The sequence below is a fragment of the Phyllosticta citribraziliensis genome (assembly GCF_038025025.1).
Source record: "Phyllosticta citribraziliensis strain CPC 17464 chromosome Unknown J3D65scaffold_11, whole genome shotgun sequence".
NCBI lineage: Eukaryota > Fungi > Ascomycota > Dothideomycetes > Botryosphaeriales > Phyllostictaceae > Phyllosticta > Phyllosticta citribraziliensis.
This window is the reverse complement of record NW_027117348.1, coordinates 1,344,301-1,365,092: the sequence shown is the minus strand read 5'-3', so window position 1 is coordinate 1,365,092 and position 20,792 is coordinate 1,344,301. Positions and strand designations below refer to the sequence as shown.

The window sequence follows — 20,792 nt, the reverse complement described above, 5'->3', positions numbered from 1 at the left end:
GGACATGGATGGAATGGGATGGGATGGGATGGGAATGCACAATGCATGGATGGATTGCCGGAAGGAATCATGCATCATTGACGACGTTGATGGACTGAGGGATATCAGGCAAACAGGCAGGTAGGCTCGCTGACGGACAGCTGGACTGCCAGTCTGTCGGTCGGTGAGCTCGTTGGCTTCGTTTGCTGAACAGTTCATATCATTTGGGATGGTAAGGTATGCGGAACGGGATAGGCCAAGGCCAATGGGTTGGCCGGCTCAGGCAATAAACATATGCATATATTCTATACCTTACCTTACCTGCTTGCACGAGGCTCTGTCGTGTTTTCCATGCTGTGTTGCTGGGCTTCTTTCTCACCCTTCCGCGAGGTGCTTGGCCACCCACCGGCTTTCGTACCTACCTTATGATGCCTTCATCTTCTTCGCTCTCTTTTTGCAGCTCTTGAGCATGCGTGTGCGCGCCGCTCTGGTCTGGTCTGGTCTGCTCTCTCTGCTGTCCCTTACGCCTTCAAGCGCACGCTTTCTCTCGCTTTTTGTTTCGTTTCATCTCGATTTCCCTCTCCTTGCTTGCGATTCGCGCGGTGTCGAGAATGCTAGATATTGAGTGCAGCAGCCTCTCTGGCATCTGGTGGAGCTGAGGCAGAGCTGGGCAGGTGAGTAGTGAGTAGTGAGTAGTGAGTAGTGAGTAGTGAGTGGTGAGTGGTGAGTAGTGAGTGGCGAGTAGTGAGTAGTGAGCAGTGAGTAGTGAGTGAGAGCGTGAGTGAGAGAGACAAAAGGTTGAGTTCAGTCAAGTCGGACAGATCAAGCAGTCCGGTACTTCCGTAGACTGGCTTCGTCGCGCATCGACCAAGTGCCACCACCGTCGTCTGCGCTGTGGTGGGTGCGCTGGTCCTTATCGCGCGCCAGCCAGCTGGCTCCACTCAGGTCGGCGGGGGGTCGGGGGAGCGTCGAGGCGAGTGCCTGTGCGTGCGTGCATCGGATGGACGGACAGACGGACAGGCAGGCAGACGCGTGGTGGGACGGGGTGGTGCGTCGGGATTCCGTCTGGCCTCGATGTGTTCGCTGCGTCGTGAGGCGACGCATTCAGACAGCCGGTTACCTTGCCGTAGCCACGCGACAACTTGACGCGCTTACGGCGTCAGTCAGCCGCAGCAGCGTAATTGGAAACACGAAGAACAGCGCCGGAGCAGCCGTGGTGATTGAGGACGGCAAACATAGAATAAAGGAAAGGGATGGGGGGTGCGGTGCCGTTTGGCGCGTTTGCCAAGCTCCCTAGACTGGACCAGCGGAGAGTGGATGGTGGTGGGTGGGATGGAGAGGACTTTTGGCCGACCACTGCTCGCTTTCTCTTCTGTGGGTGTTGCAGACACGCAGGCAGGCAGCTGATGTGGAGTTGACCGCCGCATGTGTCCGGGGGCGCCGCGGCGCTGCATCGGTGCTGGGCGTTTGGCGCTTGTGTGTCGCGACGGGAGAGAAGGACGGGGAGCTGGACGAACGCCGAGGTACATAGATATTTACATGCATACACACGGCGCGGGGAATTGGTGGTGTTGAGATGAAGAGGTGCGGGCCAGTTTCCCCGGTGCAGACGCTGGGATTGGGATGCTTGTCGACGGACGCAGCCGTAACGAGACGCAGAGTTCGAAGGAGAGCACCCCGAGGACAGTGGACAGCGAACGGCAAACGTGCCGGATCAGCCCGAGACACAGCGAGACCGCCAACCCAACGCCCAACGGCTTCGACAGGACTTGATACTCCAAGGCTGCCCCAGGGGATGGATAAGCGAAGGGATATGCAGGGTCTTAGCGGTCCATCCAGGTCCAGGTCCAGGGTCTTGCGCCGCACGGCCTTATCCGGACGGACCACACGCTTACCATCTCCTCCAACCACAGCCTCATCAGCCTGACCTGTCTGTCTGCCCGAGTTCGGCTTCGGCGCCAACATGGGGTCTCCATGCCGGCATAAATACCACGGCCTCGTCGCCGGACGTCTCATGGAGGCTCTACTTCAACCCGGTCAGCTATTGTGGTGGATGATAGCCCAGTAGTCCAGTCCTTTTTCTTTACCTACTTCTTCATTCATTCCAGCGCCTAGCCAATACCCGTTATCTCCTTCGCCCACGGCACCACGTAATAATCCTCCTCAGCCGCCGTACCACACAACCACAAGACGAGCGCCGGCCAGTACAGTGCCTCCACAGCGTACGCCCTGCCGAGCTATCCGTCGCGCGTTGGTTGGGCTGAAAGCAAGCCAGCACCAGCACCCGCGAACAAAGAAAGGGAACCCTCTTTTCGACCGCGGCCGGACCACTCCAGCTCGGGCTAGATCGCTCCCCCTCCCCACACCCACCGCTATTATCGCCCAGCAGCAGCGCGCGCGCGTGGCATTGGCTTTATAAAAATAATTCCGGTGCGCAGAGATAACCCCCGTTATCTTCTTTGTCGTGTGCATTGCGCTTTCGGGGGTATGTGTATATATTTGAATGTTGTTCCGCTGCGCTGCGCTGCGTCGTTGACTTTTCGACAATCCATACACTCGCTAACAACGGCCGCGCTGCAGCTTCACGCCTAACAAATACCCTCGCTCCATCAATTCTCTCCGCTTCCTTGGGGCATCTTTATTCGCACATAGAAATCCCATCCATTCAACTGAGGCCACCAAACCATCCACCCTCCAAAAAGGAAAAGGCGAAGCAAGGAAAAAGAAGAATAGCCACCATGTGCTCCTACACCTACAGCTGGTACTACTGCAACCACGACTACTACATCTGGGCCAACAGCATCGAGGTGTGCCCCAACCGGCTGCTGTCGGGCTACTCGTACGACGCCTGGAGCATCGACATGTGCAAGAACATGCAGGTCCAGTGCGCCGGCTTTTCGAACTACTACTGCCACGACTGCTCCGAGGACGTCAGCTTGGAGTTTGAGCTTGATGAGATGTAGTGGCGCTGTGTTTGTTGATGTCGCCTTTTTGAGCTTCGGGCTTTTTTTGATTGGTTGGGTTGCGTTGGGCGTTTTGTCTGGTTGGTGTTGGAGAACTTTTGCTGCTTGGTTGGTGTTTTCCGTCTCTTCTTCAGCACGCGTGTTACGGCGCTCTCGGCGCATTTCTTTGCTTTCTCTCTGTCTCCTTACTCTTTCCCTCGCCCTTTTTCCTCGTCTCGTCTCGTCCCAAGCTACCCACCGTCGTCCTACTCTACGCGCATCATCCGACGCTCCTATCCGGCTCCTCCACGCGCATTGGCCATGCGTTCTCCTCTCTGGCTCGCAGCGCACAGCAACGTTTCTGCCTCCTTTCCATCGTTTTCCTGAGCAGACTACCTCCCTTCGTGCTGAGTAGGCTGGCTGCGCGGTGGTCGCGGCAATTCAATTGCCGGCGTGACACGGCGCGCGGAGGCCCCTATCCTATCCTCTTCCTATTCCTGTCTCACACCGCAAACCGCTCACCGCACACCGCACTATTCCGGTACGGTACGCGGGAGGAGCATGGGCCGGGCAGAATAGACCAACACCACGCACGGCCACCGCGTCTCTCGCCAGTTGATCGCCACCGCGCTCTCCGCCGCCACCCGCCCAGTTTGAGACCACCAACCGCGCTCCTCGCCCGCCCGCCGCATCTTCGCATCTCAGTTCAGCACGCCTCAAAAGTTCTCCCACCTCAATCGCCACGAGCTATCTAGCGAATGAACGAACGGACGGTCGGACGGACGGTTAGCAGACTCGCCGGACAGGTGTGTGGCGACCGACCGATATCCGACAGCGCTAGACCAGCGAGCCAGCCCAGGAGGAGCGCCGTCCGTGTTGATCAGGGTCTTTGTCCTGGCGCGTGCGTGCGCTGCGATGCGGGACCCACCATTCACACACCTACGGAAGAGCGAGCGAGCCCCCGGGCGTCCGACCGAAGATGAACGGACAGATGAGTGAATAGAAGGAGGGACGGCGGTGGGATTGGAGCTTTGGTTTTCTTTTGGTCCTTTGCTTGTCTAGATGAGAGATGCTTGCTCAGAGATGTTGTTGGGTAGAGACGACGGCGGTAGATGTTTGACGACGACGATGGATAGATGTGTAGATGGCTGCTTCTTGCGTTTCAGCGAGGCGTGGGCTCTTTTCTTTCTTACTATCCAATTCTCTCTTCAAGAGCATGCCTGCATTTCTCCGTTCGCCCTACCTCCATCCCTGGTACAACGGGAATGGGTATCTATTCTACTTCTATCAACGCGCACCTACTTCCCACCGACGATGAATTATCTGTTGCGACGAATACCTCGCGATAGCTGCGGCGGAGGATCTGCTCTACTCCATGACGCGCTCGCCCTCACCCGGATCGACGCGCCCGCCCAACGGGCCCTTGTCGATGCTGGCCTGCACCTGCCGCGCGCGGCGCCGCGCATCAATGTACAGCATAAACTCGGTGTACGTCTCAGGCATGACCTTGACGTCGGCGTCGACGGTGAAGGTGTAGTTGAACTGGCCGGTCGGCTTCGTCTCGCCGTGCTCGACGTTGCGCACCTTGGAGTCGACGCGGACCTGGACGCGGGTGCGTCTCTTCTCCGTGGACGCATTGAGTGAGTCGGCGGGGTCGACGACGGCCGGCGGGTCCGTGTACACGACCGTCGCCGTCATGTAGAGGACGCTGCCGACGGGGACGGGGTTCTGGAAGGTGCTGGGGTCGAGCGAGACGAAAGTCGGCCGCGTGTGCGCAAACGACGCCGCGCAGCAAAAGGCCAGCTCGAACGTCTGCTTGAGCAGGAAGCCGCCGAATATCATGAAGTGGTGCCGGTTGCGGTACTGCGGCTGCATGATGGAGGCCGTCTGCACGCGCGTCGCCGACATGAGTTGCACGTTGGCGGGCCGGCGGAGCGGGTCGTTGGGGTCGTGCCATTGCAGTTGTTTCTGCCACATGGCGTGGATGATGTCGCTCTCTTCGTCGTTGGGCGTGTGTTTGATCAAGGACTTGGTCTTGAGCTCCTTGCGGCGTTTCGAGTTTTCCTCGCCTCTGGCAAACAGTGCCTTTTCCTCCTCCGTCTTCAATAGGAGCGGGCTCACGTTGACGGGCCTGTCCCGCGTTAGCATCAGACCAGCTGAGAGGATCCAAGACTTACTTTTTCGTCCCTGGATCAAGGGAAACCATGGTGAATGTGCAGGTCATGAGAACATCCTTCTCCTGGACCGTTTGCCCTTCCTTTGGGGCTTTGGCGACTTGGAGCGAGATTTCCATGCTGCTCCTGCCCGTGGCGTACGTCACCTGCCCGCTGTACTCGAGATCGCAAATCTCGGTAAGAGGATTGCGGATAGTGATTCTGTCGCATGCTGCCGTTACTGTCGTGACTTCTTCGCCCGTGTGCTTGTAGGCAATGACGCCTGAGAGGGCATCCAGATCCATGAAGATGGTCCCGAGCCTGAGTCACGTTAGCTGGGGTTCCAACTTGGTGGCTATCCACACACCTGATGTGGCCAGACGAGTTGAGATAAGTGTCGAGAAGCCATGGGTCTTGTGCCAGTGGCAGAATCTTTTGGGTCAGTATCTGGATATGTGGTCGAGTTTGACTAGCTTACGACGCGGTGGTAGCTGTCCGACATGGGCTTGGGCTCGAGATTGCGATTCGCCGGGACCTGAGGTATCCCCGAAGCTCTTGTCGGGTCTTCGCCATCGCGCTGTTTCTTCCGCAAGGCTTCAATCCACGGGGTCTGAATGCGGGCCTCTGTCAAGTCCCTGAAGACGCCGTCGGTGCATGCTGTGGCTGTGCTGCTGAATTTGCGAGCAGTGATGCATTTTTGAGCTTCAGCCAGTCGGCCTGGCTTGACCGAGGACGCACCAGACCTCAAATGCCTCAAAACAGAAGCCGACAATCTGGTCATGGTGCAAATGGGTTTTGAGAAAGGAGGAAAACAAGACGAGCTGCAGTGCAGCAAGGGGTGAGGTAATCATGGCAGCTTTATCGGGCCGTGCCCCGCCATTTCGGTTACAACGGGAGCACCTGCCCGGTACCCTCCGACTCTTCCACCCACTTCAACAAAGCAGAATCCGTCATCTTCCATGGAGCGCAACCATGTCGCAGACGTTGGACCTCGGGCAGCTTTGCTTGAGCGTCTCCAAGGCGAATCTCCAGCTGACTTCTCAAGCAACCATCACAGCTTCGTTGCAGAATGCCGCTTCCTCGGACCGTGCAGCTCTTTCATCGATCCTGGCAGAACAATCTGGATGGGTTCGTCGCGGACAGGGCCTGCATCTGGCTTTGGAAATTTGTGTGGACGGGAAGCCTCTGAATTGCCAACAGTCTCATCACGTCGCAAACAGCATCTGCAACGCAGAAGCAAGTGACGTCCAACCAGTGGCTGATGCCGTGCTAATCTGATTCCAGCTCTGGAAACAACTGCAACTCCGACCAACACTGCCTGTTTCATCACTGGAGGGCCAAGAGGAACTAAACAGCATCAGGATCAACCTGGCTCATTCCAACGTCGAATGTGAAAGTCAAGAAAGACATCGCCTGGCAACTGGCGCCTCCATTGCAGACGTGCAGCCTCCAGATGGTGTCCACGTGGTACTCTTAGAACAAGTCATGCTCAAGGTTGAAATTTCACCCATTCGGCAACGCAAGGTCCAAAGAAAGAAGCACCATGGCGCTTGTCGGATTGAAAGCAGCCATACTCAGGTTGGCGAAAGTCCAGAATCCGACATTGACTTGATTTCAATGGACGATGTTTACGAGGAAGAGGATTTCGAAATTGTCTCGGACGACTCGATGCTGCTGGACGCGCCAGAGGACTGCCCAATGATGGATTCCACTGAAACTGTCGGTAGTCAAGGATGGAGGTCAACTTCAAAAACCGCAAGAGTAGACAGTGGCATCTCAATGGAAATCGAAGAGAAAGGGCTCTTGGAAAGAGATGGAGCCCTGACTTCCGAGACGATTGCCAGTCTCGTCGACACGGTCCTCTACTACTCGATCTGCGAAAAAGCACCAAAGCAAAAGGGCGGCGTCAAAGTCAAGTCGGATGACATGAAAATGAAGTTGGCAAGTATTGCACCAGCTCTGTGGAGCCCAGACTTTCTCAAGGTTTGAATCGCAAAGAGTTGGGCTCACTTCCATGCTAAAAAGAAGGCAGACAGTCTCGGAGCGTGCGCCATTCATCTCAACCATTGCACATACATTGTCTAGTCCTCTGTTGATGCAGGCGAAGTCACCTGGTCTAAGGGAGAAGCTTTCAGAACTGCAAAGCCTACACCACCCGACACCTCACTCAAGTCCATCGACCAGCGAACCCATACCTTCAAGCCAAGGGACTTTATTCCAGTCTGTCTCTGTCAACCTGTGGAAGCTTTTGCAACGGGAGCTATATGATCCAGGGGCTGCGAGACGAATTCGGCCTTTGAAGACCGAAAATGTCCACAACATTGACACGTCAAATGACGACGACTTGCTTCCAGAATTCTCGAATAGTTCCATCTTTGACAGCAATGGAGTCCAAGGGTTTGAAAGGCTGGATGATGCCGAGTACGAGTACGACGCTTTCTTGGGAGTTGATGATGGCGCGGATGACGAATTTGGTCTCTTGCATGACCCCGACTTTTCAGATGAAATGATCGTCGACTCTGTGTACAACATGCCTTTGCAGGACACTTTCACATCCATGGAGCACGAGGACGACTTCTTGCCCGGAATGCTGCATGATAGTTCCGACTTTGACGACATCTTTGAGAGCGGAGAACTTGACGACTTACTTTGACAGACTACTTCGCTAGTTTTTGGCGTCGATTCTTTGTTGCGGTGGTAGCTGAAGACCCTTTGTATGGATAACTCATTAATGGAATGACAGACTGGCATCAAAAAGACGAATCGCACGCTTCGTAAAGATGAGGACTAAAAGTAGCATTCGAGTTGGGTGGGCTGATTTTGGTTTTGACAGGGATCACACATGTCGGCGCACAGAACAGCGAGCGTTCTGTCCACCTCACAATATCGGCTGCAGCCGAAGATGCGCGTCAGATTGAGCATCAGATCAGCGGAATCCTGGAGATGCTCTTTGGCCCGGCGCGCTTTACCAGGCTCAAGTTGTGGGGCAGCGCGAATTTACCAAACTTCAGCGCCATGTGGTCTTGAATCATCAACCGACTTTTCTTTCTTTGCAGCGTGGGTCCGCACTGTGGACCAAATTGCGGTGGCATCTTGACGCAGACCGCTGCAAGTCTGCGACGCCGTGTACGACGAGTGTTGTCCCTATCAACGGCGCCATTTCCCTTCCAGTGCGCCTGCATCGCGGGCAGTGGTGCCTCCATGCCCAAACATGCTTCTTTTGCAGGCCAAAGGATGCAGGGCCAGGATCCGACCCGTCAAGATCAGGTCATGTTGAGATGTAGGCTCAGCTTCGGCGCTCGATCGAGGACATCTCTCCGCCAGCGACAACCGATCTGTCGAAGCGAAAATAAGAGCGCCCAAGAGGTTCGCTTATTTCCATGGCCCTTGGCCAGTCAATACTGATGTTCTGGAGCTCATCGCGTTGTGTTGCACTCACAGGTGGCCCAAACCGCTCTGACGCCATGCAAGGACGACCTGGGCAAAAGCTCCGCAGAGTTGGATATGAAATGCTTACCGCCACGCGCAAAGTACTTACAGTCCCCAACTACAACATTCGTTCGCACTCGACTTTGCTTCAGTCAAGCTGGATCACTTCGCTTCGTCACACAAGAGACGATAATTCAACCAAACCACACGAGGCACAGCACCGCAGCGCGCCTGAAACTCTTCCCTTTCCCCCAAATACCCATACATCTGTGCGACATTTTTCTTGTTTAATTCAGTCAGCGCCGCCATTATTTGTTCGCTTCCTTTCGCATGTCCGGGCGTTTTGCTTGGACCATCAACATTTCGGGCGGCTTGATCCCGGCTGCCAATCTAGCCAAGAGCATCGGATTCGGATACTGGCGTTAGGCACGGAGCCTTACTGGCACGTGGAGCACTGACAAAGGAGGCTCTTTGTCTGAGTGGCGTTTATCGGATTGTTTTCCAAAAGAGTCCGCCAAGTCGCACAAGAGAAGCTGGAGTGCAGGCATCGGAACAATCTCTTGTGAAATAGCGCCTCGCTGGAAACAAGACAAGACTCGGAATCTTGAGCGCTGGAACGACTCTGGAAGTTTGGTCTCCACGTTTTCTCGACGATCAACATTTTCCCCTCGCGTGGACTAGATCCCTTGGATTCGACGTCATGCCTACACGACTATTGAAGAAGGTGGATCCCTCAAAACCCCCGGCCATAACGACCAAATACCACATAGGACAACGAGTTCCCTTTCACTGTGACCCGGGCATCATGGCAGCATCATACCTTGTAAGCTTTGTCGGTGCCGTTGCAACAGTCGAGTTGCTCCACCGCCGGAAGTCTGGCCAAGGTTGGCGCAACTGGTGGGCTTCCTGATCACACTTGCTGCATCCCGACTGACGGGAGCTAGGCTTCAACTTGGTGCTTGCTCCATTTCCTTTGGCGTCGTTGGCATATGGTGCATGCACTTTGTCGGCAATCGTGCCATTGAACTGGGCGACGGCAAAAGGGAAATCCAGCTCTACTACTCTCCAAGCTTCACGGCGCTGTCAGTATTTCTGCCCGTCATTTTCCTCTTTGTCGGATTCGCATTTGCGGAGCGCTACAACCGCACCAAACGGAGCCTGTACCTTTCTCTCGGAATCACTGGCATCTTTGCCGGCCTTGCAATCGTCGGCATGCACTACATTGGCAACTTTGGAACCACCACTTATAAACTCTACAATGACCCCCGTCATATTATAGGCGCGGCTCTCATCGCCACCTTTGCCTGCTATGTGGCTATTACACTCTTTTTCCATCAAAAGGAGCACTGGATCAACAGCCTGCCGCGGCGGTTGCCCGTGGCGGCGATTCTGGCCGTCGCCGTCACGGGAATGCATTGGACAGCAGCCGCTGGAACGAGATATACCTTGAAGCAGTACTACACTGGTGCTGAGAGTGGAAGAAACAACAACACCATTGTGGCGATCGCGCTGGTAAGTCTCCTTCTTCGCCAAAAGACTCTTCTAACGGAATAGTGTATAATGGCGCTGCTCGTTTGTTTCCTCATGATGTGGTTGACATCGAGACGGAAGAAACACCTTGCCGACAGGGCACAGCACGTAGTCTTGGCTTCTGCAACTTTTGACCCAGACGGAAAAATTCTCGTCACGCAAGAAGGCATCTTGCCCTGTCAGAAGATTACCAGGAGATATAATCAGAGGGTGAGTTGGTCTCGACAATCGGAGTCTTGCTGACAGATCCAGTCCTTCAACGACGAATTCAACGTCGCTCATCCCGTCTTCCAATGGATCTTTCGTGTCACATACAATTGGGACTGTGTTTCAGACTTGATAGGCTCAATGCGCCAACACCTGCGTTCAGTTGGTAGCTTGCGCGACGTTTCTACCCCTGGCAGTCGTGGCAAGCCGTCACCGTCACCAATCAAGCAAGACGACGGCCCGGCGCCGGAGCTTGACTACTCCATCATCTTCCGCGAGCACTTTTGTGTTGCGGCGTCTGAACTGGCATCATCCATGGGCACACGCATCCAAAATTTGGGGCATTTGTGGGAAGAGATTCTCATGACAGGGACTGCAAACGGCGGGACAAAGGCCGAAAAACTGACCAGCAAGGACGACATTGAATCGGCGATTCCCGCCGCACCTCCGTCACTATTTGGAAGGGGCCAACTGTTGATAGTGACACGGCAACTGAAAAGAGAAGATTGTGCTGGGATGAAAGCTCAGGGGTTTCGGTGGGCCACGCTGGACCAAGTGGGAGACATTATTTCGAGAAACATGCAAGTGGAGAAGACGGAGCTGAGAGATACTGTTGGACGTCTGAGAGAATACACCAACCGCGGCGACGGACTGCCAAACTCCGGGACCTGGCTCGCCTTTTTCGCACTCCGACCTGCCCTGAAGCCGCTGTCATCGAACTGGGACGTACTGGTCCCTCGATGTGAGCCGCACCATTTGCCCAAGGTCAATCTCTCCGAGAACCCTCCAACAGACGCCATGTACGACTTTTTGCGACGCCTCGACAACCTGTCCGTGGCCGAGTGCTCCCGAATCATAAGCAGCGGTCTTCGGACGCAGAAGACGGACAAGATTTGGACGGACGAAGAGAACGAGTTTGCTGCCACCTTCCGTCAAGGGATGGATGAGCTGCAGACTACAGTACCTGAATACTTTTTCCGCCAGGCGCTCTTTTCTGCGCGGCCGCTGCGCGATTCCGCCGCCGGGACAACGCGTCCAGCCACCCTGTTTGCCTTTTGCATCATACCGGACGTGCACATGTCATCGAACCGCTCTCCCAGCCTGACATATACACCCCTCTCCTTTTTCCGCTGCCGGCAGCACATTCACCGTGGCTCGGCAGACCACGCCGTCCTCGCCCACAGCATCCACCGCGAATTCAGCGAGATCCGCCTGCAGCACCACCACCACCTGCGAGACGTGCAACGGAAGAAGGGACTGCAGAGGGTGGCGTCGCTCAGCACCAAGATGCAAAAGTCGCTGACGGGCCGCACCACGCCCTCGCACCCATCGACCGACGCCATCCTGGGCGACGACGAGGCGAGCATTGCACGCCCGCAGCCTTTGCGGCACGCCGGCATCAAATCGTGGCTCTCGGCCGTCGCGCACAGCAGCCACCACCACTCTCCCAACGGTGGCAGTAGCCGCCGCGAGAGCACGGTAGTGCTTGGCGACTCGGCCAGCGAGCGCGAGCTGGTCAGCATGGACGACATGCTGAAGCGGCGCAGCGGCAGCAGCCGGGCCAGCTCGCGCGACCGCGGGCTGCGCGGCGGCATCATGGTCAGCCAGGACATTCGCATCGACGCGGGGCAGAAGAAGGAGGACAGCGTCATGGAGCTGAGCGAGCTGGGCATACACTCGGAGGCCGGGCAGGGCTACAAGGAGGAGGATACTTTTGTGGACGAGCTGTTTGAGTGGACGAGCGCGCAGTGGCGGCGGTCGTGAGTACATAAAATTGTACAGTCACTGGCTATACAGAGACGCGTGGTATACAGGCACATTCGACGCGCATGGCATTGGGAGTAGCGATCTGGTTCTTTTGGGTAGAGAGGAGGCATCTGTATATATCCCTCCTCTTCCCCCAATCGTTCGCCTGTCCTACAGGCTCTCCAGCGGCACGGCCCTATTCTCCCTCTTCCACGCCTCGAACGCCGGCGTGTCCTCCCGCGGCGGCGCAACGCCGTTGATGCGCCACAAGTCGCGATCCGTGTCGGCGCCCGTGTACTCGTAGTCGTAGCCCTGGTCCAGCAGGTGCGGCTTCAACACCTCGTCGATCTGTATGGCTCCTCGTCAACACAATTCCAATTCCCATCCCCAGCTTCCCACCGCCTCTCTCCCTCCCTCCAAACTCCCACGCCAAAAACAACACAAACACATACCTTCGCCAAAAACCTCTCTTTCATCTCCCTACTCTCAAACGCGCGTGCCACATGCTCAAACGCCAGCCTCACAAACGGGCGGCGCCGCACCCCATCGTTCGCCTCGCCGCCAACATACAGCTGCGTCGGCGGCAGCGCGTGGAACAGCACGACGACGTAGAAAGCGGGCAGCCCGACGCGCGTGTACAGCGCCGTGATGGCGCGGGCGAGGGCGGCGCGAGCAGCGGGCGTCGCGAGCGCGCCGGTGTCGGCGTCGGAGTGGTAGATGGTCCAGCGAGGCATTGGTGTGGTGGTAGGCTGCAGGGGTGTTTCTGAGAGTTAGTTGGAGAGGAGGGATCAGGGGTGCGGGTGCGGCCGATTGAGTTGAGGCGTGTTGCTTGTTTGGCTTTGCCTTTTGGCGCCGTGTCGAGGCGCTTTATAGTTTGTGGCCGATGCTGCTGCCGTTGCGGCCTCTTCTTTTGCGTCTGCTGTCGTTGTACGCAGAGGTCAGCTTTGCGTCTCGTTTGCGACTGGAGCTTGTGGTTGTGGTTGGTGTTGAGTAATCGGCGCCGTGCGCTCGCTCTCGTACGCTGGTCGGACTGCGTCGTGATTAATGAACGGATGTTTGTGTGGAGGTGCGTTTTGTTTTGTCTGCAGCCGCGGATGCTGAAGCGTCGTGGGATCGATGTGGTGCAGGATTCGGTAGTTGAGTGCGTTGAACTGAGTTCGCCGTGCTGATTCCGCTTTTTTTTTTTTTTTGGACCACATCACATGTCTGTCTGCATCAGTCGCTGACGATTCTCCCCTCATCCTCACGGCGGATCGTGCGATTTGATTTGGATGGTAGTGCTAGCGCGCGCTAGATGCTCCTTAGCGTTATACATGGAATAGTAATCACAACTATGGCGGCGCACAATAGACCTACAAAAGGTTGCGAGTTGAAGGATGAAGGATTCACAAAGGGGCGACTTTGGGCAGGAACGTTGAAGTGATTACTTTTCCTCATCAAACTGCTAGACATCACCGCGGCTTCGATGCTCCAAGTGTCATTGGCAGTCAGATCAATAGCTTCATTGCGCAACGACATGGCGTGAAGTGCTGACTCCCACTGGACGAAGCGTCAAAGTTGCACATCAACACTGGAGAATAATGTTACGAAAAGGAAAACCGCAATTTGGGCAAGTCTGACAAAGTACCACAAAATCAATACAAGACCATCAAGGCTCTTCGCTCATTGGACAGCTCAGCATGTTGATGAATGGACCTAGAAGACTCTCAGCAAGCGCTCCTCTACCTGCTAAGCTACGCACCACACCAACGCCTACGCCCCTAACACCTCAAAGCGAACGCCTGCGAGAGAGGGAGACATTAACTACCACCACCACCTCATCACCCGCGAAGAAAGAAACGAGACAAGAGGCCGCAAAGCAGGAGCATCACGTCAAAGTACTGCCGCACGCAGCGTGCTAGCACCAGAACCAGCACCAGCACCACCTACATAACAAGTAGTAGCAGCAGCAGCCTCTAAACCCTTAAAGGAAGGGCTGGCTGTCGATATATCCCACTATCCACCCACCGTCAATTGCATCACCAGTCCAATCTCCGACCCGGTACCGGCCTAGACTACCTGGCGCCCTCCGGCATCGCCCGCACCGCACCCACCACCGTCAATCCATCCATCCATCCATCTGCTGGCAGCGGCAGCGGCAGCGGCAGCGGCGCCGACAACGGACAATCGGTTCGGTGCGGTTCGGGACAGAAAGGTTCGGGCTCGGGAGCAAGCTGTGCGTGGAGGGCGGCCGCGGCGAGGGATTGACGATTGACGATTGACGACAGGCAGGCCGACAGGTCGACCGATTGCCGCTCGTGGCGCTGGTGACGCTGGTATCGTGGGTGGGGACAGCCGGGGACGGAGCGGAGACGGGGCGGAGACGGGGCGGAGACGGGAGCGGGATGACGGGGGCAAGTGGTGGTTCGGTGAGGGAGGGAGGTGGGTGGTTGACAGAAAATTCGGAGACCGAAAACGGGGGGAATTGAAGGGTGGGTGAGACAAGCAGCTGGAGCTTTGTGCACACGAGAAGGAAGACAGAGGATGATGATGGTGACGGTCTGATTGATGTGAAGCAGTGTGTGGGTATTACGCGCCAACAGCAGCAGGCCGCAAAGGGCGCAGAGAGGGAGGCAGAAGAGATCTGTCTGTCTGTCTGTCTGTCTAAACCTGGCTCTTTTTCTAACCAACCGCGGAGACATTGCTTTTACGATGACCACCCGTTCGCCCTGCCGCAACCAACCGACCAACCAACCAGCCAGCCAACTTGTCCTCAAAAAGCACGCCTCTGCCGCGTCCAAGCATTCTGTACACGCTCCCCGGACGTGACCCGATGTACGCGGCTATGTGAGTCCGCGCGTCGGACAGTGCGAGTGGGGTTCCCCTGGCTCTTTTCCAATGGCACGCCGCGGCGACAGCTCGCTCTTGCCGTGATGTGATGCGGTGCAAGACAATGATGGGTGAAGCGCCACGCTCCGCGGTCGGCTGTGAGCCAGCAGGACGCAGAGATGCGCGTCAGGGGTCGAGTTGGTGTAGACACTGCTTCCGGCCAATAGCTTGAAATGATTGTTTTTGTGTTCTCTCAGCTAGAATTTTTTTGGAGGATTGTTGATTTTAAGCAAAGAGGCTGGCGCCGCCGCTCTCGACGGCCTCGATTTCGGCCTTGGTCCATCGCAGGCGGCCGAAGCGCGAGGGCAGCTCGGTGCGGTCCCAGAACTCGCCGGGGCTGGGCTTGACGGGGCCCAGGGCGGCGCCGGGCTTGGAGCCGACGTGGGCGGACAGGTCGCGTCTGTTGAGCGGGCCGTGCTGCTGGGCCTTTTGGCGGTAGCTGGCGAACGAGTCTGGGAGAGACTTCATGGGCGAGGCCGGGTGGACGTGAGGGGTGTGGTCGACATCTGGGGGGCGGAGGTCAGTCAAGGGCGACGCGTTGAGAGTTGGCGGCATGTGAAGGTGGCACGAAGACGACGGGAGGGTGGCAGCGGGGCAGGAATGCAGTGACGTACGGGTTGGAGGAGAGCGCTTGCCCAGGAAGCGAATCAAGGGCTGGCGAGCCTGCTGGAGGAGACGGCCGGTAGGGAGCATTTTTGCAGGCGAGTGTGTGTGGTGTTGTGTGAGGAGTTGGCGACGCGGGGAGGTGAAAGTGGGCAGTCGAGATTGCACTGGACGGCGGTGGGTGAGGTGTCGGAGCGGAACGGCTAGCGGCGGGTCGGCGGATTTGGAGGTCAGGTCAGGTCGAGTGGGTCTGGTCAACGACAACGACGACGACGTGTTGGAGCAGGAGAGGAAGAATGCGCAACGGGCGGGCAGCGGGCTTTGAATAATATACGGCCGGGCGGAGAAGCAGGAACGTGAATTGGTACTGGATTTGTCGTCGTCTGAGCGTCATCCGATAACGGTGGTCCGACTGAAGAGAGACAGGGCAGACACCTCAGGCACTTCGGGCTCCTTCCGGTCGCTCCCTTTAGCTCCAGCTCCCCGTCCGTCCGTCTCTCAACGGCCTTGTCACGCCACTTCTTCGACGCAATTGCTGCTCCTCTAGACTTCGAAAACCTGCCGACGACGGAACTGCCTGTCCGGATGGCATTCTTGTTGCAGCAGACTACCCGTGAGAGTCGGAAAAATTTACTGCTTGCGGATCTGCCTACAGCTGCTTTGGCTGGACATGTTTGGAAACCATTTCCAACAGCCGTTTAACAGATGACGTCGGCTCCATGTTTGGTCGTGCCTGGCCTGGATTGAGCCAAGAAGAGAACGTCGGGACACGAGCCTTGGGAAACCAATCACCAATTCTGGTTTGCTTTTTGGAGCATCCCTTTCCAGACTGCCTCCCCTCGGTGTCGGTGGTTGGAAATCCGTCGTGATGCTTGGCGGGGTGCCTCCAAATCGGATTTGTGAGCGGACGAAAGGCCCTCGAAGCGGATACAGGATACCGACCACTGACACGCTCCCTCGACCCTCGTGCTTGCGTGCTTGTCCGCGCTCCGGGTTGGCCAAAAAATCCTGTCATTCGATTCCATCTTATCGACGCCCTGCTCGCTCCGTGTCCCGCGCCCTCTCAACCCCACACGCTGCGACTCGCGCCGACCGACCCTTGTCTGGAGACGCGCATCAACTTCTCTCCGAACATTTCCTCCAACATGCCCCATGAGCTGCTTCACTTTGGCCAAGTGCCCCAATCGCGTCATGATCAGCTCCTCAACATCCTCGCCGGGATTGCGGGCATGCAACCTCGCCGCCTCATTGAGCGCCATGTAATCTACCGCCCGCAACGCAATCCCGTCCAGCGCCAGTATGCCGTCGGCGCCAGCCAAACCGTCCAGACCACCCAGCGCGCAACATCCCGCGAACAGCTCCAAAAGGACATGTACTACTGGCAGACGGTCACGGAGCTGGACGAGGCCGACTTGACCGAGCCGACGAACGGCGTCGACACCAAGCCACACGTCCAAGACGGTGAAGCCAAGGGTTGGACGATTCTGTTCCAGGACATACCAGAGGCTGGTCAGAGACCCATCAACATGCGATGGATACAGACTTCTGACGTGACGGCTGGCGACCCGCATGCCTTTATGAAGGCCTCTCAATACAAGTAGGAATGTCCACGCCGCTGTTGACCGACTGCTAACGGTCCAGGTACGTATCCGAGTATATTGACGAGGGCTACCAATTCGTGCACAAGAACGCCATCATCCTTCTGCATCGTATTATGCGCCTGCCCACCTCCGTCCCGAGTCGCGATTCCCCAGTCGAAGCCCTCCCGTCGTACGACGAGCTAGAACCTCTTGATAGTAGCGGCGCATACATTCTACAAGTGTCCATCAAGATTCAGGACAATTACAAGCCAGAGACGAGGGAAAAGGCCACGGCAGAAATCATGGCCTTTAAAAATGTCATGAAGGGCGTGGTGGAGCTCGGTCCCGCGGAGAGGTTGTCGCTGGACACGCGCGTCAAGGCAGTAGCGGGTTGATGTGTAGGTCTGCTAGCATATAATACCCATGAATACCTAGGTCAGGGCATTTTTCTAGAATAATGCTTCTAGAATAATGTCAACCTCAACTGAAGTGAAGCCCTGAGCTGGTGACGTAGGATCCGCGCACTGACCCGAAGCTCGCTCGCCAATCGAAGCTAGGGCATGACTTTGTTTTGACCACAGCAATCTCCAACACTACTTCTACTTACAGCATCAGCATGGATTTGACAGTCGATGCGAACTTTTAGTGGTCGAGTCGCACGCCTAGTCCAGTCCCGCGCGGCAACCACATTCGCGCGGCACGTGGGAACGCGACGGCGCGTCCAGACAAACCACCACACCCTCTCACCCTGCAACTCGCCCGATACAGCGCAGCACATCTCGATCAGGGCCGCCATCATGGCCGAAAAACCCCCTTCACGCAAACGGACATCGACACAAGACCGCTCCGTCTCACCACCGCCAGTCAAGCGGAGGCAGCAGTCAACGACAACTCGTGAGACTGGCGTGACCACGCCCAAGCTGAGCCTCGCTGACATGTCTCAGCCAAAGCCGTGGCCGAATTTTTCAAGCCAGCCTCGCAAAAGGCTCAAGAACCGGAGAAAATTGGTTGGGCCATTGTCAACGACAGCCTTCTGGTCGGCACGTACAAGGCGTCGACAGCCACGCCCTTGGCAGAAGCCCATGGACCCCGCCGCGTAGCTATTTTCGACCTGGTATGTATGAGCACGCTGCGTTTCAGCCGTCCGCCATGTCCAGCGCCCCGGGCCCAGATCGGATCTGACCTCTATAGGACGGCACCCTCATCAACCCAGCGTCAGGCAACAAGTTTGGCCGAGATGCTTCGGACTGGAAGTGGTGGAATACCGGCGTGCCCACCACCTTGCGAGAGCTGCACGACAAAGGGTAAGTAGGCACCCATGCCGTCAGCTGATGGGACGCTTGCTTGTTCTCGCCCTGCCCCTCGTCTTGTACCACGCAGCCGCGTATGCTAACCCGTTATCGTGGCCTACTCGCACAGCTATCTCGTCGCCATTGTGAGCAATCAAAGCGGCATCAACCTCAATTCCAATGCTGCGAGCAAGGCGCCCAAGGCAGACAACAAGCGGCTAGAGACATTCAAGACCAAGTTGGAGGCGATCCTTTCACAGCTGGACCTCCCCATTTCCATCTATGCAGCCACGACCAAGGATGAGTTTCGTAAGCCTCGCCCCGGCATGTGGCGCCAGCTGCTCGACCGCAATGACCTCGGCGCTCCGGACGCCGTCGACATGGCCGAGTCCTTTTTTGTTGGAGATGCAGGCGGCCGGTCGTCGACGAGCGGCGGCAAGAACAAGGACTTTTCCTGCTCCGATAGGTGTGTAAATCCAAACCAGCATGCCATGTGCTGACAAAATGGCTTAGGGACTTTGCCGCCAACGTTGGCATCCCCTATTCCACGCCCGAAGAGTACTTTCTCGGCGAGGAACCGAAGCCGTTTGTCAGAGACTTTGACCCTACGGCTTACCTCGAGCCGGTGGCTGGAGCCACTGATGCAGGCAAGTCCCAACCGTCTGGTGCAGAGACGCTGTGGCTGGAGTGTTCTGACGGTGTGCCAGCCCCGCTGCTGTTCAGCAAAAAGAACCCCGTCGATGTCGTCCTCCTCTGTGGCAGCCCGGGGGCCGGCAAGTCGACTTTCTTTTGGCGCCACCTCAAGCCTCTGGGCTATGAGCGAGTCAATCAAGACACGTTGAAAACGGTATGTGAGCTGGCGAGGTGCCACCTGCTGTGCCACACCCTCTTCCACTCGAGGCTTGCACGTGCCGTGCGACAGCCCCCAACCACCACCCCCTTGGCAGCCCCTGCTTGTTGCAGAGACACCAAAGGCTTCGCGACACACTATGAGACATGCATTCACTGACAGAAAACAGCGTGACAGATGTCTCAAGGTCGCAGCCGAGCATCTTGCAGAGGGCGTCTCTGTAGCCGTAGGTTCGTGACCGCCTTTGTTCACTGCCGACCCAGCACAACAGCACAATGGGCATTATTCCCTCGCTACATAGCGCTGCTGCACCCTGCCTGCACAAATCCAAAACACCCACCAGCGCGCTGCACTTGGCGAGAACCGCTTGCAGCTCGTCATGTGCTAGTTGTATGCACTAACCCGAACTGGCAATTTACAGACAACACCAATGCAGACGCAGAGACGCGCGCCCATTGGGTCAAGCTGGCCCAGAAACACAAAGTCCCCATACGCTGTGTGCTGTTGACGGCGCCGGCCAAGCTGTGCGAGCACAATGACGCTGTGAGAGCGTTGAGCGCGAGCGAGCAGGTGAGTTTTTTTTTTTTTTTTTTCCCTTCCCTTCTCTTCCCTCTGCCTACCTACCTGCATGCCGGAAGTCGAGGCCGCAGCAGCCGCGAATGCAGCAGCACGCAAGCATCCCAGTATATCGGCGCAGAGCCGACTCTCGATCGCCTGCCTGCCTCACCTGGCCCCAGCACCTCCTCGATCACTCATCCCGTGCGTACCGCACTGGACCCGGCCTGTGGTCGTGGTTGCAGACCGGCGGCGCGTCACGCCAGCGACGCAGGGCGAGAATCGCGCATGCGTTTTTCTACACCTCTCTCTGCTTGCGTGCCTTGATCCGTACGCAGCGGGCGATGAGACGACCGCGGCCGGTGAGCCAGCGGCACGACTTCCGCCTCCGCGCGAGCGAGCGAGCGCGCTGCACTGCGGCGCCTCGTCACGACTACCGCCATCAAACTCCTCTTCGCCTACCTGCCTGCCTGCCTGCTCGTCCCTGCCCGCGTAGCGTGTCTGCCAACTCACGCCAATTGAGACAAGCATGGACGGCTTCCTCGCCCGTCCGTCCCCACACACACCATTACCATCCACTAACACTCGCACCACCGCTCAGTTGAACCCCGAACACCGCAGCATGCTGCCCAAGCTCGCCTTTTCGAGTTTTACGTCGCGGTTCCGCGCGCCTAGGCTGGACGAGGGGTTCCAGGATGTGCTGGATGTGGGGTTTAAGGTGCGTTTTTTTTTTTTTTTTTTTGGGAGAGAGGGGAGAGGGAGAGGAGTTGAGTGGTTGGTTGGCTGACTTTTTTGTCTGTGGCAGTTTGATGGCGATGACGAGGTTCGGAGGACGTGGGCGCAGTTTTGGGTGTAGGGGGAGTGGTGGGGAGTGGTGGGTGGTTTAGGGGTGAGGGTTGCCTCTTCGCCTTGCGGAGTGAGTGAGGGACGGCATTTCGTCAGGGGGAGGGAGGATGAGAAAGGGAAAGTGAGGGAGCAAGTGGAGCGAGCTAGTCAATGAAGCGAGAGGTCGCCGCTGCATCGACACCTGCTTCTGATATTGCAAATAAATGAAGAGAGAG

General features: G+C 56.9%; 11 protein-coding genes across 11 annotated transcripts; 6 read left to right on the top strand and 5 right to left on the bottom strand.

Moving 5' to 3' along the window:
• Window positions 1-1,177: 1,177 nt before the first annotated feature.
• On the bottom strand, window positions 1,178-2,470 carry J3D65DRAFT_104644 (uncharacterized protein). Its single transcript, XM_066793665.1, has one exon. It carries the CDS (start codon window positions 1,993-1,995, stop codon window positions 1,273-1,275), a length of 723 nt encoding a protein of 240 aa, XP_066652064.1. The 5' UTR covers window positions 1,996-2,470; the 3' UTR covers window positions 1,178-1,272.
• Window positions 2,471-2,717: 247 nt separating this feature from the next.
• J3D65DRAFT_559470 (uncharacterized protein) lies at window positions 2,718-2,942 on the top strand (the record flags this gene model as incomplete). The annotated part of the gene is made up of 1 exon (XM_066797408.1): window positions 2,718-2,942. The coding sequence occupies one exon, from the start codon at window positions 2,718-2,720 to the stop codon at window positions 2,940-2,942; it is 225 nt and encodes a 74-aa protein (XP_066652063.1).
• Window positions 2,943-4,289: 1,347 nt separating this feature from the next.
• J3D65DRAFT_606308 (HotDog domain-containing protein) lies at window positions 4,290-5,855 on the bottom strand (the record flags this gene model as incomplete). Its single annotated transcript, XM_066798435.1, has 4 exons — window positions 4,290-5,052; window positions 5,099-5,395; window positions 5,442-5,521; window positions 5,553-5,855. 4 exons carry the CDS (start codon window positions 5,853-5,855, stop codon window positions 4,290-4,292), a joined length of 1,443 nt encoding a protein of 480 aa, XP_066652062.1.
• A 191-nt stretch (window positions 5,856-6,046) lies between these two features.
• Window positions 6,047-8,140, top strand: J3D65DRAFT_685804 (uncharacterized protein; the record flags this gene model as incomplete). The annotated part of the gene is made up of 3 exons (XM_066803820.1): window positions 6,047-6,202; window positions 6,359-7,057; window positions 7,107-8,140. 3 exons carry the CDS (start codon window positions 6,047-6,049, stop codon window positions 7,725-7,727), a joined length of 1,476 nt encoding a protein of 491 aa, XP_066652061.1. The 3' UTR covers window positions 7,728-8,140.
• J3D65DRAFT_104228 (uncharacterized protein) lies at window positions 8,141-9,082 on the top strand. Its single transcript, XM_066793664.1, has one exon. The coding sequence runs from the start codon at window positions 8,455-8,457 to the stop codon at window positions 8,959-8,961; it is 507 nt and encodes a 168-aa protein (XP_066652060.1). The 5' UTR covers window positions 8,141-8,454; the 3' UTR covers window positions 8,962-9,082.
• J3D65DRAFT_104127 (uncharacterized protein) lies at window positions 9,083-12,161 on the top strand. Its single transcript, XM_066793661.1, has 4 exons — window positions 9,083-9,400; window positions 9,448-10,015; window positions 10,058-10,243; window positions 10,286-12,161. The coding sequence occupies exons 1-4, from the start codon at window positions 9,204-9,206 to the stop codon at window positions 12,002-12,004; spliced, it is 2,670 nt and encodes an 889-aa protein (XP_066652059.1). The 5' UTR covers window positions 9,083-9,203; the 3' UTR covers window positions 12,005-12,161.
• On the bottom strand, window positions 12,128-13,073 carry J3D65DRAFT_680174 (putative oxalocrotonate tautomerase). Its single transcript, XM_066803708.1, has 2 exons — window positions 12,439-13,073; window positions 12,128-12,334 (listed from the first exon to the last, which is right to left on the bottom strand). Exons 1-2 carry the CDS (start codon window positions 12,718-12,720, stop codon window positions 12,158-12,160), a joined length of 459 nt encoding a protein of 152 aa, XP_066652058.1. The 5' UTR covers window positions 12,721-13,073; the 3' UTR covers window positions 12,128-12,157.
• An 890-nt stretch (window positions 13,074-13,963) lies between these two features.
• On the bottom strand, window positions 13,964-14,873 carry J3D65DRAFT_104173 (uncharacterized protein). The gene has a single exon (XM_066793663.1). The coding sequence runs from the start codon at window positions 14,665-14,667 to the stop codon at window positions 14,041-14,043; it is 627 nt and encodes a 208-aa protein (XP_066652057.1). The 5' UTR covers window positions 14,668-14,873; the 3' UTR covers window positions 13,964-14,040.
• J3D65DRAFT_104172 (uncharacterized protein) lies at window positions 14,874-15,896 on the bottom strand. The gene is made up of 2 exons (XM_066793662.1): window positions 15,469-15,896; window positions 14,874-15,360 (listed from the first exon to the last, which is right to left on the bottom strand). Exons 1-2 carry the CDS (start codon window positions 15,545-15,547, stop codon window positions 15,080-15,082), a joined length of 360 nt encoding a protein of 119 aa, XP_066652056.1. The 5' UTR covers window positions 15,548-15,896; the 3' UTR covers window positions 14,874-15,079.
• Window positions 15,897-16,602: 706 nt separating this feature from the next.
• J3D65DRAFT_670995 (mediator complex, subunit Med18) lies at window positions 16,603-17,432 on the top strand (the record flags this gene model as incomplete). The annotated part of the gene is made up of 2 exons (XM_066803355.1): window positions 16,603-17,054; window positions 17,099-17,432. The coding sequence occupies 2 exons, from the start codon at window positions 16,603-16,605 to the stop codon at window positions 17,430-17,432; spliced, it is 786 nt and encodes a 261-aa protein (XP_066652055.1).
• Window positions 17,433-17,834: 402 nt separating this feature from the next.
• J3D65DRAFT_670994 (polynucleotide kinase 3 phosphatase-domain-containing protein) lies at window positions 17,835-20,587 on the top strand (the record flags this gene model as incomplete). The annotated part of the gene is made up of 9 exons (XM_066803354.1): window positions 17,835-17,931; window positions 17,982-18,151; window positions 18,229-18,341; window positions 18,457-18,792; window positions 18,840-19,173; window positions 19,346-19,406; window positions 19,598-19,746; window positions 20,333-20,449; window positions 20,537-20,587. 9 exons carry the CDS (start codon window positions 17,835-17,837, stop codon window positions 20,585-20,587), a joined length of 1,428 nt encoding a protein of 475 aa, XP_066652054.1.
• Window positions 20,588-20,792: the final 205 nt, after the last annotated feature.

Excerpts from the sequence above, each read along its gene's own strand:
- J3D65DRAFT_104172 (XM_066793662.1), bottom strand. The coding sequence starts at position 15,547 with ATGCTCCCTACCGGCCGTCTCCTCCAGCAGGCTCGCCAGCCCTTGATT. Across the intron at positions 15,361-15,468 it reads CAAGCGCTCTCCTCCAACCC|ATGTCGACCACACCCCTCAC; the intron begins GTACGTCACTGC and ends TCCGCCCCCCAG.
- J3D65DRAFT_104127 (XM_066793661.1), top strand. The coding sequence starts at position 9,204 with ATGCCTACACGACTATTGAAGAAGGTGGATCCCTCAAAACCCCCGGCC. Across the intron at positions 9,401-9,447 it reads GGCCAAGGTTGGCGCAACTG|GCTTCAACTTGGTGCTTGCT; the intron begins GTGGGCTTCCTG and ends GACGGGAGCTAG. Across the intron at positions 10,016-10,057 it reads CCATTGTGGCGATCGCGCTG|TGTATAATGGCGCTGCTCGT; the intron begins GTAAGTCTCCTT and ends CTAACGGAATAG.
- J3D65DRAFT_104173 (XM_066793663.1), bottom strand. The coding sequence starts at position 14,667 with ATGTCTCCGCGGTTGGTTAGAAAAAGAGCCAGGTTTAGACAGACAGAC.
- J3D65DRAFT_104228 (XM_066793664.1), top strand. The coding sequence starts at position 8,455 with ATGGCCCTTGGCCAGTCAATACTGATGTTCTGGAGCTCATCGCGTTGT.
- J3D65DRAFT_680174 (XM_066803708.1), bottom strand. The coding sequence starts at position 12,720 with ATGCCTCGCTGGACCATCTACCACTCCGACGCCGACACCGGCGCGCTC. Across the intron at positions 12,335-12,438 it reads AAGAGAGGTTTTTGGCGAAG|ATCGACGAGGTGTTGAAGCC; the intron begins GTATGTGTTTGT and ends GGAGCCATACAG.
- J3D65DRAFT_104644 (XM_066793665.1), bottom strand. The coding sequence starts at position 1,995 with ATGAGACGTCCGGCGACGAGGCCGTGGTATTTATGCCGGCATGGAGAC.